The following is a 12,360-nucleotide window of genomic DNA, read 5'->3' on the forward strand; positions in this document are numbered from 1 at the left end:
GATGTGCTCATTGTTTTTGGGGATTTTACATTTATAGATTTTATGAGTGTTGTGATTTATCTTGTTTAGAACATTTTTTTTTCTACATAAACGGTGTATGTGGAAATTGTTATTGGAAATTATTAGTTTTTTGAGAGTGGTTATGTCAGTACTCATGCATGTTGTATCAATTTTGGGATTAACTGAAAGGACTGCAGGTACTGTTTGATTAGTTTCATGATAATTAGGAGTGTTTTGGGTTATTAGAGGTTATATCATATTACTTGCCTGTGCATTAAAAAAAAAATAAACCAAACATGTCTACTGAAGATAAGCAGGTCTGTGAGGCAGTAGTTGGAAGGAAAGGGATAGGACAGGAAAACAGAGGTGATTCATGAATCAGTGATTGTGGATTGTCATTGGGAAGCCCATTAGCACATTCCACTAGTTATCCCGAGACACCGGGACAAACGACGAGAGCTAGGCCAGTTTCAGAGGATGCCGATAGGTAGTCGATGTTGGTAGACTTGATAAAGAAGAGTTCACAAGAAACTAGAGAAGAGGGAAGAATATTCCGAGAATCAGTAGAGAAAAGTTTACAAGAAAATAGCGCATCATTAGAGAAAGGTCTCAGAGAATCATTAAAGGAAGATTTAGATGAAATTAGAGAAGAGGGAAGAATATCCCGAGAATCGTTAGAGAAGAATTTACAAGCAACCAACGCAGCGTTAGAGAAGAATTTACAAGAAACCAACGCAGCGTTAGAGAAGAATTCACAAGGAACAAGAGAATCGTTAGAGAAGGGTTTACAAGAAATCAAAACATCACAAATGAAGATGGAATGTAATTTGAAGAAGGAAATGCAGGAGTTACAAGAACAACTGAAGATGGACATCGACGAGAGAGTGAGGAAGCTACGGAAGAGTATAGACCAAGTCCAGGAAGACGTGGAGAAGGTGGAAGGAAAGTTAACAAAAAAGATAGAAGACAATATTGAAGAAACGAAAGCCGATTTGGGAGAAAGAATCAACGAAGTGGAAACAAATTGCAATCATCGAATCGCCGAGGTGACGCAGATCCAGAAACAATGCAATGATGCAGTTAAGGGGATAGGAGATAGGCAAAACCAACTGGCTGTCAATCTGAGAAATGCTATAGCCGTGCAACGAGAAGAGGATAACAAGAGGGTTGAAATGGAGGTCAGACAATTACAACAGGGAGTACAGCAATTGGAGAGCAAGACAGAAGAAATTGATAGACGAATTAGCAATGCCACTTTAACCGTTGGGGGGGATAAGGTCGTTACCTTGATGAGCAGTCATAATCGGTACGTCCAAAATAATACAGGGCAGAAATTTAGACCGAAAGGAGGGTTGCACCCAATGATATTTATGAAATGGCTAAAAGGAGTTTTTCCAGCACATCTTAAGGACTCAGACAAGATTCAATTTGCAATAGATAGAATGGAAGGTGAGGCCTTCACTTGGGGAGTCAGAAAGAAAGAAGGGACTACTAGTTATGATCAGTTTGAAGAGGAATTCTTGAAGAAATACTGGTCCAAAAGTCATCAGTGTGCAGCAATTGAGGACCTGCTACACCGCAAGTCACTTAGTACATGGAGAGGAACGTTGAAAGAGTTTGCCGAACATTTGTGGGAATTGAACGAGACCTTGGAACAACCCCTGAGTGATGACGTAATGATATCTGCGATAAAAAGAAGATTGAATCAGAGAATGCAAGAAACTGTATCCGGGAGCCTAATTAAAGATAGAGAGGCCTTGATGGAAATACTGGAACAGTTGGAATCTGTTCGATCACAGGGACACAATCAAGCTAATGATCAAAACCGAGGGGGAAGTAATGACCCAAGGAATCATTTTGGTAATTCGTCTAATTATAGAGGAAGAGGTGGTGGCCATAGGTACAGGAACCATGGTGGTGAACGGCAATGGAGAAATGATTGGAGAAGGAGTGAAGAACCAAGAGATCATGAGAGAAGATGGGATAGGCGAATGAATGACACAGTGCATATAGAAGAAGCGGAGAGACCGGAAAACTGAATGACACTCCAGATGAGGTCCGATCAGGAGTGAGAGCTACAAGGACCAGGGTAAACCTACTAAGACACGACAATGGTGGAGATCTGAGAGAAGATCTACTGGAGGAAAGAAGTGGGATTCCCAAAGAACCCATGCTACCCATGATAGGGATCAAGTTATGTGGACTGAATATCGAGGCATTAGTCGATACAGGAAGTGAAGCATGTGCAATATCCAAAAGGTTATATGAACAGATACTAAAAGCAAATGTTAGCTTGCCTAGTTTCCCAGTGAGTGGAGTGAGAATTGTGAACGCGTTGGGTGCAAGGAGTGAACCTATTAAAGAACAAGTGTTGATTACATTCGAGATAGAGGGAGAAGAATATGAAGGAACATTTTTGGTGGTGGCCGGATTGAACACATCAATTATTTTAGGGATAGATTGGTTGAATGAAGTTGATGCAGTAGTGAGTTTTGATGAAGGTACTATCAAGGTCAAAGGAAGAAAAGGAGAAGAGAAGAGGTTAAAGTTTGCTGAGGGGAGTGCAATCGAAGAAGAGGAAGAATTCAGAAGAATAAATTTGTGTCATGAAGAGGAACCCACCATGGGATACGAGGAAGAGGAACTAGGAGAAGAAGTGTTGATATACCTTGAGGGACTAGCACGAGAGGACAGACATAAAGAGGATAAGATTAGTAAAAAGTTGGAGGAGATGACACACCTAGATGAGAGGACTAAGGAGAAATTAGCCACAGTATTATACAGGCGTTGTAAAGTATTTTCTCAACGGCCAGGTATCATGAAAGGGGTGGAGTGTAAGCTGAAGATAAAGAACCATAAACCATTCAATATAAAATATTCCATTCCCCAGGCGAAACGAAGAGCAGTAGATGAAGAGATACAGATGATGATGGACCTTGGTGTTATAGAAAGGGCCAACAGTCAATATAACAACCCCCTGTTTGTTGGTGATAAGAAGGATGGAAAGGTGAGGATAGTTTTGGATGCACGAACAGTGAACAAAATCATCGAACCGGAGCGGGACAAACCAGAGACTATAGAAGAACTGATTAAAAAATTCCGAGGAGCAAAGGTGCTTAGTAGTATCGACTTAACTGCTGGTTACTGGCAAATACCATTGGCCACAGAGTCCCGCCAGTATACAGCATTTACTTATGGAGGAAGGTGCTATCAATTTAGAGTGTTGCCATTTGGGCTTAATGTGTCAGTGTCTGAATTTATAAGAGCGATGGATAAGATACTAGGCGAGGAGTTACTTAAGAAGGTCACCGTCTACGTGGATGACCTCTTGATAGCAAGCGAATCATGGGAAGAACATTTAAATAGACTGGATGCAATCTTGGCAGCTTTTGAAACCGCAGGGGTAACTGTAAACCTGGACAAGTCGGAATTTGGCAAATCAAAGATGAAATTTCTGGGCCATATAATATCCGAGGAGGGTATCTATCCTGATCCTAGTAAAATGGAGGCTATTAGAAATTTTCCGACTCCCCATAGTAAGAAGCAGTTGCGAGCATTCTTTGGGGTTTGTGAGTTTTATAGGAAATTTGTCAAAGGATCTGTACTTAAAGCCCCGAGTATGTGGGAATTGACCAAGGCAAGGATGCCGTGGCATTGGAGTGCAGAGTGCCAAACCGAGTTTGAGAATATCAAGGAAGCACTATATAATGCAGATATATTGTACCACCTGGATTTTTCCAAGGATTTTTATTTAGGAGCAGACAGCTCTGACTATGGACTAGGAATACATTTGTACCAAATAGAGAGGAGCGGAAATGGTGAGAGTGTGAGAACAATAGCGTTCGATAGCAGAAGTTTAAATGCTTGGGAGAGGAAATATTCGATTACTGAAAGGGAGGCATTGGCAATTGTGTGGGGGTTTAAGCGTTTCCGGTATTATTTGGCCGGGAGGCATGTGAAAGTCGTGACTGACCATAAGGCCCTTACATTTCTGACTACAAGCAAGTTGAGGCATAGCAGACTAACGCGATGGGCCCTGGCATTACAGGACTATGACTTCGAGATAATTTATGAACCAGGAGCAACACACATAATACCTGATGCTTTGTCAAGATTACCATCTGACTCGAGAGGAATGTTGGTGGACAGGCCAGAAGGAGAAGGAGTTAGAATTAACCTGATGAGGGGAGTACAGTATGAAGAATTCATAGGGAAGTTCCTAAAGAATGTGCGTAGGGAACAGAACGAGGACGAGAAATTAAAGACAATTAAAAACAAATACAGGTGTGCAGGAGAGGAAAGGATTCACACATTTTATTATATTCACAATGGGATACTTTATAAAAGAAACAGGGAGAGTGAGGAGAACTGGAAACTCTGTGTGCCTGAGCATGTGGTAGAAAAATTAATTTGGTATACGCACTATAGTAATGCGCATTATGGACCGAAGAAGTGTCTGGAGAAGTTGAAGTTAGATTGTGCTTTCAACAACATGGGAAGGCGTATACGTAAAATACTGAGTACATGTGACACCTGTCAAAAATCTAAAACGACTACAGTACAGCACAAAGGATATATGCATCCAATTGTACCAACAGCAATTAAGGACATAGTGGCAGTGGATCTTTTTGGACCACTTCCTGCCTCACGAGGGAATTACACACAAATATTAGTAGTGGAAGAACTGGTTTCCAAGTACATAAAATTTTACCCATTGAAGAAAGCTACTAGTAGAGCCATCATTAACCATTTTGAGAAAGACTATTTTCAAAAGGTGTGTATTCCTAAGCGACTTTTGAGTGATAATGGGTCACAATTCAGGTCAAAGGAGTGGACAGAGATGCTAAATGAGCACAGAATAGAGCAAATTGCCATTTCTAGGTATAGGCCAGCTTCTAACCCAGCAGAACGAACAATGAAGGAATTGAACCGTTTGTGCCGAACCTACTGTCATAGGAAGCATGGTTCATGGAAAGAATATCTGGAAGAATTTGAGCGGGTTAGGAATCACCTCCCACATGATTCTACAGGGTTTGCACCATGTGAAGTATTGCTCAATCAAGAACCCGATAGTATTTTTCGTGAGTTGGTAGTCTACCCACCAGGAAGTTCATTGACCTGGGAAAGGATATTGGAGCTAGTGGAATTAAGTATGAAGAGAAGGCTAGGAAAAGGCAAGAAAGACATGACAAGCTAGTGAAACCGATAACTTACCGAGTGGGAGACCTGGTATTAGTAAAGGTTCATGCTAAATCAAAGAAGATAAACTCTGAAATACATAAGTTTAACCACGTTTATAAGGGACCGTACAGGATTATAAAAATTGGTCATCCTAACACTGTGGAATTGGAATATGCACGGACAAAGAGAGTGCATGGCAAGGAACATGTAGAAAACATAAAAAGGTACTACTCACACGAGAGCAGGGATAACCCAGATGAGGAAGAGAAACTTGATTAGGGCAAATGTCTGAACTGAGAGTATTCAAGCTCCTTTGATGTAGTTGGGTAGGACATGTTTAGAACATTTAATTGTTAAACGAACATTTGAAAAAGGGAAAGGTTTATTTACATTGTGTTTTGTGATGTATTACAATTAGAATTGCATATTTCACATCGAAGATTATCTGAGAATAGGTATAAAATCTGTAACAACTATTTTGTAGTGTGGTAATTCATATGTCATATGTTTAGGTAATAATTTTTGAGTGTATGTTGCGTGTTTCATTCAATATTGGACTAGAGAGGACTATTGCTGCTTGATAAAAAAAATTGTAATTTGGACAATATCATATTTATGTGATGTAATAACCTTTTGTAAGAATTATTGTGGAGGCAGCCCACTACCGGAGTCGAGGGATTATTTAGTGAATTGTAATTTCATTAATTATTTACACTGTGTGTTTGTTTAAATGTAGCAATGTTTAATTCTCTTGCCGATTCTTTTTCGCCTGCGGCTCTAAAGAAGTTTTCGAGGGCGGGGATGTAAGGGGTCCGCAGGCCCTTACTGCTAAGTTTGCATCAGCACAGGTCGACAGGGCAACTATCGATAGTGTGTTGGGTCGCGAGAGCGAGAGTCAGTTGAGTTCAGTGTGTGTTGTAGGTTCCCGCGAGGCGGGGAGAGCTGTGCAGAAGCCAGCAGTTGATTTAATGCAGAGAATTACCGTCAAAGGGAACCCCTTTGTGTTAGTATTATACGGGAAAGTGAAGAAGTTTAATTACAAGTGTGATCAGTGATATATGTGTGCCGTTATTGAGATTCCGCGTCTACCGCGCCGGCATTATTTGGATTACAGTGTTGGATTACAGTGATTGTATTTTGCGTGTGACGGTTATGAATAACGAAGAAACCTGTGCTGAGATTAGCCGTTATTAACAGTGTATGACGAAGGCAGTGGCTGTCTCCTTATCTTTGTGGTTTTTGAGATGAATATAGGTCTTGATTAGTGAAGCTGTGTTGTTGTTCTCTTGCCACCAGACATTTCATTATTACAGCATTTGAGAAGGACAGAATGGAATGTAACAACTCCGTAGCAGTCCAATCCGATTGCCAGCCCCATTAGGTACACGGTCATATTAATTAATACTTATGTGGGCTGCTATTCAGATCCGCGAACGAGCGGATACACTAGAATATAAGGGAGTGTTACATAGTCCAGCTCGAGCGAGGTGGCGCAGAGGTTAACACTCTGTGGACTCGCATTCGGGAGGACGACGGTTCAGTTCCGCGTCCGGCCATCCTGATTTGGGTTTTCTGTGACTTCCCTAAATCTCTCCAGTCAAATGCCGGGTTGGTTTCTTCGAAAGGACACGGCCGACTTCCTTCCCTAATCCGATAAGACCGATGACCTCGCTGTTTGGTCTCTTCCCCCCAAACCACTCAACCCTCGTAGTCTATTTGTGTAGCATGTGTTGTCATCGTTGGAGCTGCCGATGAGGCCGGCTGCGGGTCAGGTCCCATCGGCCGGCGACCGGCCGACTCCAGTGCGGTCGAGGCAGGCTGCCTCGGCCGTGCTCGTCCTAAACATCTGCGACATCGTTCACTTGAATTATTTATATTGATTTCCACTTTTTCTGTTTTTATTTGACATCTTGTGTACAAAGAGTGATCGCCTTTGGCGATTGTTTCTTCTGAGGTGACTTTCAAGATATGGGAAATAACTTGACGTTATTGTGTATTCGCTTGCAAATGAACTTGGGTTCTCTGTGGGTCCTTGAGTCCTTTAAGGGTGTTGGTTAGGTAGTCGTATGAGTGATTGACTGTAACTATTTAGATGTAAGATACCGAATAACTGAACTTTGAGTCATCTTTGATGGTTCAATGGGGATGTAATAATGCCTCGAGGCACCTAGCATTTGTGCCAATGTCGTGGTAGGGCCTGGCCTACATTCGCAAGCTGGAGGACATTTCCCCGATACTCGTCTTATTTTTGAAAAAGACGAATTGCCTTGTCTTTCATCTTTCCAGCGACGTATTTTCCTCTAGTCAGCTTGTGTATTTCTCTCGCCCTGGCCCACCTTGGGGCGCCTAGGCTCCACTTCAGACACCTATTTTTGTAGTGCTTGCAAACTATGTGTATTAGAGTCACATGTTATTCCCCGAGACGTCGAGCCGTGCAGAAGGGAGAGCTGTACCGTTGCTCCATAAAGTTTTAATTACGTTGATGGGTGTAAATTCCTGCTCCTCAAAAAAGGCGTGAGTGCCTGGATCATCTTCATAGTATTCAATTTTCTATCTTGTACGTGTGGCATAAAAGTCATCCCTTTATCTAGTATGACTCCCAGGTATTTCGTCGTCATAGTCCAGGATATTGGCTGTCCATTGATGGCAAGTCGCAGCCTCAGTTCCGGCCGTTTCTTCTTAAACAGTATTGCTGCAGTTTTCGTAGGGTTTAGGGTGATTTTATTGCTCTTCGCCCACTGTTCGGTGACGTCAAGTAGTCGCTGCATCCTGGATGTTCCTTCCAGAGATTAGGTAGGTCGTGTCATCGGCATACGTGATGAATAGTGGGACGTCGTTAATATACAAATTAAACAGGTATAGCGAGATCACCGCTCCCTGTAGGATGCCAGCTGAGACAGCTTTCAGTGATGACTACTACCGATCTTCTTGTACAAACGGACGCCTGTCCTGCAAAAAGCTATCAATCAGCTTGATGCAACAGTCGGGAAGACGGGTTTGATCGACTAATTTGGCTATAAGCTTGTCACTCCACACCAAACAGCATTCCTCTTCGATGTCTAGGGAAACTCCAACTGTGGAGTTTCGTCTATTCAGGTTGAGTTGGGTTATGTGATCCGAAGCAGATGAATCCACCGATAACCTGGCTGGAAGCCAAACTGTTCGTGGCATGGCGTTATTTTCTTCCAGATGCCTTTGAGACGCTGTAGTAACACCGGTTTCAATATGTTGCCGAGTGTGGGCAACAGACTAATCGGGCTGTAGCTGTCTCGCAACGTTGAGTTTTTTCCTCTCTTTGGAATAAGGATCGTCTCCACTGCCTTCCAGTCTGCAGGGAAGCAGACGTTGAGTAAGCAGCTGTTGATAATTCGAGTTAAGAGAACGATGGCCCTTCGCGGAAGATGCTTAAGATCGGCGTTTGTCACAGAGTCCTTGCCAGGCACTGAATTGTTCGTCTTGAGTTTTTTAACTTCAGCGGGAGTGCTAAGAACACGCCTCTGTTGTGTGGGGAGTTGGTGAAAGTCAACGATTCTTTGCCCGATACGGTCCTCTTCCCTTGCATCCTCTGTATCCTGTGCGGGTGGAGCTGTCATGTGCTAATCATATACGTCGGCATAATATTCAGCTTGGGCAAGCGAGTCGTATATGAGGCCATCTGGGCCGCGTATTGCTCTCTTTGGCCGTCTCTGTTGGCGTAGTGGCCTGACAAATTGTCACTCTTCCCTAGTCTGGAGAAACATTTTTCCGTCTTTGCTTCTCAGACGTCTCGCCGCCACTCTTCAGCTCGGCGGCGTAGCTCCTGGGACAAACGATGCATCAGCTGTCTATCTTCTGGATATCTGTATCGTTGCCATCGTTTTCTGTGATTATTCCGGAGATGCTTGATTTCGTTGAGATGGGGAGGGAATGTTTCAAATTGATGGTCGTGACAAAAGATTTCAGTTGCTGCACGTCTTGTTGCCCGTTGGACTTTAGCTGTCAGGGTTGCCACAGCGATGTCAATTTCCAGAATTGTAGACACTGCTTGGGTCGGTCGGACGTTATTGTTAAGGTATGTCGGAAAGAGGTCCCAGTTAACAGCTCTGGAGCTTGGAGGTTGTATTGGGAGGCCGCCACCCTCGAGAAGTCCTAGAACTGGTAGATGATCAGATGACAGGTCCTGGATGGTCTTGAGCTGTAGATTTGCAGCGATATTTTTAACAGTCGCTATGTCGAGAACGTCAGTTTCCTGGAGGGCGAACGCAGGGATGCGTGTCGGCTCCCATGGCCCATAGATGGTGACTTGAAGGTCGCTCTCTAGATCGTAGAGCAGCTGTCCCTTTCCGTTGGCCCGTTGTTTGGAGTTGAGGTCGCCTCCCAGCAAGTCCTTATTGAATCGGTCAAAGACAGCATGAAGATTTCTGGCCACCAACTGTTTGTTGGGCTCCGAGCACTATGGGACTTAACATCTATGGTCATTAGTCACTGTTTGTTGGGGCTAAGATACGCCGCCACCAGAGTTATGTTTTATATTGCCGTGAAGATTGTAATCGCTGTGACTTCTAGTGATTCCAGGGGCGGTAGATCCTCCTAATGATGACGGTGTTTCTGACGAACACTGCAATTCCGCCACTCTTTGTCCAACCCTGTCTTCCTATAACCATGCATATTGCATAATTTGAAAGTAACCATCTCCGTCAGGTGCTTTTCCGATATCAGAACTATATCCGACATGTGCCTAAAAACAAGTTCGTTCAGTCTGATTTCCGCTTTATAAGCGCTAGGTCTGCCACCTGCTGTCTGTGAGTGGTTATTACACGTTGCCGTCGGACATGGGAGGTGGCCACATTAATGCGACTGGACCGTGTACGTGCCCCTTCGATAGACCGGTAACAAATTAATCCGAACGATGTTTAGTCTATGATACATCGACAGTTCATTCACCTAGACACATTTAACTATCACTAGAGCCGTAATTAAATCTTCCACTCTAGTATGCACCGTGATTCATTCGTTCGTATCCTGTCTCTCCTAGTGATTCCCAAAATGCGACTCTCCATTACTGATTGAGTGACTCAGCTTTCGAACGGTAAATTAAAAGGTAATATATGTTATTGCGAACTTCCTGTTTCATACACAGCGGAAAGTTAAGTTTGAAGACACAATTTAGTTTACCAAAAGCACTCCAGCCATGCTTACTCTTACGTTTGTCTTCAGCTGCGCTAAATAAAAAAAGTCTTGAAGCGGTTGTATAATTCCAGTGTTGATTTGAACAATTTTCTTAACAACTTGTTGATTATATATTATTTTAGCCACATTATGAATGATTTCCAGAGATTCTTTCAAACATGCTTTGATATCATTTCCCATTTGTCGTTCTAGATTATCTATACTAGCGGGAAACAGGAGAGTGTGAACAAATAAATCACAGTGGTTCAGAAATGTTACACTAAAACGTTCGCTAAAGAGCTACAGCATTCTGGCCGCTGTCCAACACAAAACTGGATGCTGCCTCTTGGGTTTGCGGGCACATGGCGCTCTAACTCAGTCCGAAAAGGAGTCTGAAGTCCTCACGGTAGAGATCGACCACCGCGTCGTGCTCAGCTCACAGACGTCACCGGATGCGCATATGTGGTCAGCACATCGGCTCTTAACTTCGGTGATCTGATGGGAATCGATGTTACCACAGCAACAAGGGCGTTGGGACGTGACGCTACAAGGAACGTATATATGTGGACGCAAGACAAGTGGGAGATCATTCTAGCGACGATACGGGTCGCTAATGGGAAAATTCCCTGACATCGACAAACAATACATTTAGTTATACTTAGAAGGAGAGACAGCATTGGTCGTATTTTTTGTTTTATTAACCACAAAATCGATTTTCGGTCACTTAGTGACCATCCTCAGTGCTGTAATATATAATTTAAATTGTTAGGCACTGGTGTCAACAAGTGACCGAAAATCGATTTTGTGGTTAATAAAACAAAAAATACGACCAATGCTGTCTCTCCTTCTAAGTATATCCATTATCTGGTCGTGGTGCACGGGACACTCCATGGAGTCGCCAATCAATAACCAATACATTGTTACGATCTAGCGCCTGCAAACGAGCATCTCGCAAACAGGAGATCAGCTAGGTTCTTTGCGTACTACAGTCGTGAGCATCTATGAAGAGTGACTGAGAGAACAGTGAAAGCAGGAGCAGGCGACAAGGTGTGGGACGTCCACGCCTCATCACAGAACTTGGAGGTCGGAGACTTGTACTCTTCATAAAGTAGGATCGGTGGCGATCTGTGGCAGATCTGGCGACAGAGTACATTACTCGAGCGGGCACGAGTGTTCCTGAGCACACTGTTCAATGCACATAGTTGCACATATGGCTCCTCAGCAGAGGACAGCACAGGTTCCCATATAGACTCAACAACATCGTCCATAAAGACTACAGTGGCACAGGAAATTTCTAGGAATGAATACGGATTCTCAGTAGAACTGATGTGAACACACAAAAATAATTCCAAGCGTAATGTCAACAGTATTGAGTACTGTCATCAGTATGCAAAGTGAGTGTCTTTTAGTCACTACTCATATGAACACTTACTTCTTAGTTAAAGCATTCTTTTCTGGGAACAAATGCACAAATAATGAACACAGTTTGCAAACTACAGAAAAAGGTGCCAATAAAAACAACCTAAAATGATAGTAAATTCGTATAAAGGTTCCTTAAAACAATGGGGATTTTAACCAAACCATGTGAGTACATTTGCCAATCATTTATGCACATCAAATGGAAATCTCATAATTAATGCTCAAACAGCTCTCTCCACTACGAAGGAACAGTACCTAGGGTGAACTTACATTTATCAAGGAATAATAAAATAAAACTCAAAATAGCATATTCTACCGAAGAATGAAACTGTAAAATAAATTGCTCAAGGAGGTTAAAGAGATTACTAAAACAAACGTATTTAAAAAAGTAATTACAAACCTCATGTTATACAATACAGTCTCCACAGTGAAGTATTACGTAGACAACACAGAATAGGGGCTCGGTAAAATTTAACACAAATAAATAATAATAACGATAATAAAACATCAATCATTTCACGTAACACTCTCACTCAATTTTTTCTTCATTTTTCTTTCCTTTTCTTTTTTTCTTTGCTGGCAAGATTTACTTTCAAAGTGATGCAGTGTAAG

At 42.6% G+C, this 12,360-nt stretch overlaps 1 protein-coding gene across 1 annotated transcript in view; it reads left to right on the forward strand.

Annotated features, from left to right (window-relative positions):
* The first annotated feature begins 494 nt into the window (after positions 1–494).
* Positions 495–12,360, forward strand: part of LOC126252393 (cingulin-like) — a 58,201-nt gene continuing 46,335 nt past the window's right edge. The window contains exons 1-2 of the mRNA XM_049953284.1: positions 495–1,178; positions 2,273–2,773. Of these exons, the coding sequence (XP_049809241.1) occupies positions 495–1,178; positions 2,273–2,773 (1,185 nt within the window). The remainder of the gene's footprint in view (positions 1,179–2,272; positions 2,774–12,360) is intronic.

Source organism: Schistocerca nitens, chromosome 4, assembly GCF_023898315.1.
Source record: "Schistocerca nitens isolate TAMUIC-IGC-003100 chromosome 4, iqSchNite1.1, whole genome shotgun sequence".
NCBI lineage: Eukaryota > Metazoa > Arthropoda > Insecta > Orthoptera > Acrididae > Schistocerca > Schistocerca nitens.